General features: G+C 49.5%; 1 protein-coding gene across 1 annotated transcript in view; it reads left to right on the top strand.

Annotated features, from left to right (window-relative positions):
- Positions 1–747: 747 nt before the first annotated feature.
- The window catches only part of mycbp (MYC binding protein), a 92,015-nt gene continuing 91,360 nt past the window's right edge, over positions 748–1,402 (top strand). Inside the window, exon 1 of the mRNA XM_068055515.1 lies at positions 748–825. Within this exon, the coding sequence (XP_067911616.1) occupies positions 748–825 (78 nt within the window). The remainder of the gene's footprint in view (positions 826–1,402) is intronic.

The raw sequence follows: 1,402 nt of genomic DNA, 5'->3' as shown, positions 1-1,402 counted from the left end.
AACCTCTACGTTTACAGAGAACACACTGACACAAATGGGAATGCACGGGTGTCACAGCAATGTAATTACATCTTTCACTAAATGTTCCTCACCAACATGTGTGTCCTTTTCTCTGTGTGAATGATGTGTGCCAGCATGTAGCTCCAATGCCACATCCCCTTGCACCGTTGGCCCTTCAGGAGAGCCAACATATGCAATATCATTGCCAAGCCACCATTACTCATGAGCGTCTCCACAGATGCAGTGATATGGACATTGGTTCAGTCAGCAGCTGCCTCTAATGGTTTACACAGGGATGCTGCAGGTGAGCGAGGGCGATGTGTGGCTTGCAGAGCTCATGTCGGTTCCTATGGAGCAGACAACCTTTGTCTGATAAGTCTCTGCGTGCAGAGCCTGTGCGCCATCTGCCCTCCCATGCATCTTTTATGTTGCAGATCATCAGCGCCCTCATAGTCCAAGGAGGAATCCTGTTGACATCTCTCCTCATCATGCCAGGTCTGGCCCCTATTGGGTGCGTAGTTGTGCTCTGACATCCAATAGTATGTCATGTGGGGCCTGTCGACGCACGGCCAATGCCAATATGGCGAGTTCCCCTTGGGGGCTGCTGTTCACGATCGGGGGCTTCTATGTGGATCGCACCTGCCTGCTGATTTTGCCTCTGGCGCATACAGATCCTCAGGAGCAGAGGATCACATAATGTAGGATGAGCCATACTATTTCCATGTGATAAATAAAGTTGAACCCTGCATGTATTCGAAGGTTCCTAACAGGGCATGGATTGGTGTTGACGGGTACATCAGCTGCTTTTTCTGGATCAACTATGAGGTATGCCATGGCAGTGCCCATCTTGGCCAACACAAGAGTGGCACAGCATGACCACATCAAGATCCTACCAGCTGAATCGATTGCCCCCACATTTATTTATTTATAGATACAGCACTGAAACAGGCCCTTCGGCCCACCGAGTCTGTGCCAACCAACAACCACCCATTTATACTAATCCTACACTAATCCCATATTCCCTACCACCTACAAACACTAGGGGCAATTTACAATGCCCAATTTACCTATCACCTGCAAGTCTTTGGCATATAACCTTAATGGCCTTTCATCTCCACACACAGGGTGACTAGAGTGCCATTGCCCCCTCACAAACACGAGAAAACACAGAAGGTACATTGTTTAGGGTGGAGGGTACACAGTACCTCCCTTCATGCCAGCACAGCTTCCCCCCCCCATTAACCCCAGACCCCACCCTCCTCCCTTTAACAATACAGAGTGAGACCCCTGAAAACAGAACTTATCTTGTGTCGCGAAACCTTCCGGCGACTCGCCGGCTTTTCTAATCATTAACGGGATGGCACTTGACCGCCCATTCAGCGAAAACTCAGCAATTGTCCAA

This window comes from Heterodontus francisci, chromosome 23, assembly GCF_036365525.1.
Source record: "Heterodontus francisci isolate sHetFra1 chromosome 23, sHetFra1.hap1, whole genome shotgun sequence".
NCBI lineage: Eukaryota > Metazoa > Chordata > Chondrichthyes > Heterodontiformes > Heterodontidae > Heterodontus > Heterodontus francisci.
This window is presented reverse-complemented; position numbering and strand designations above follow the sequence as displayed.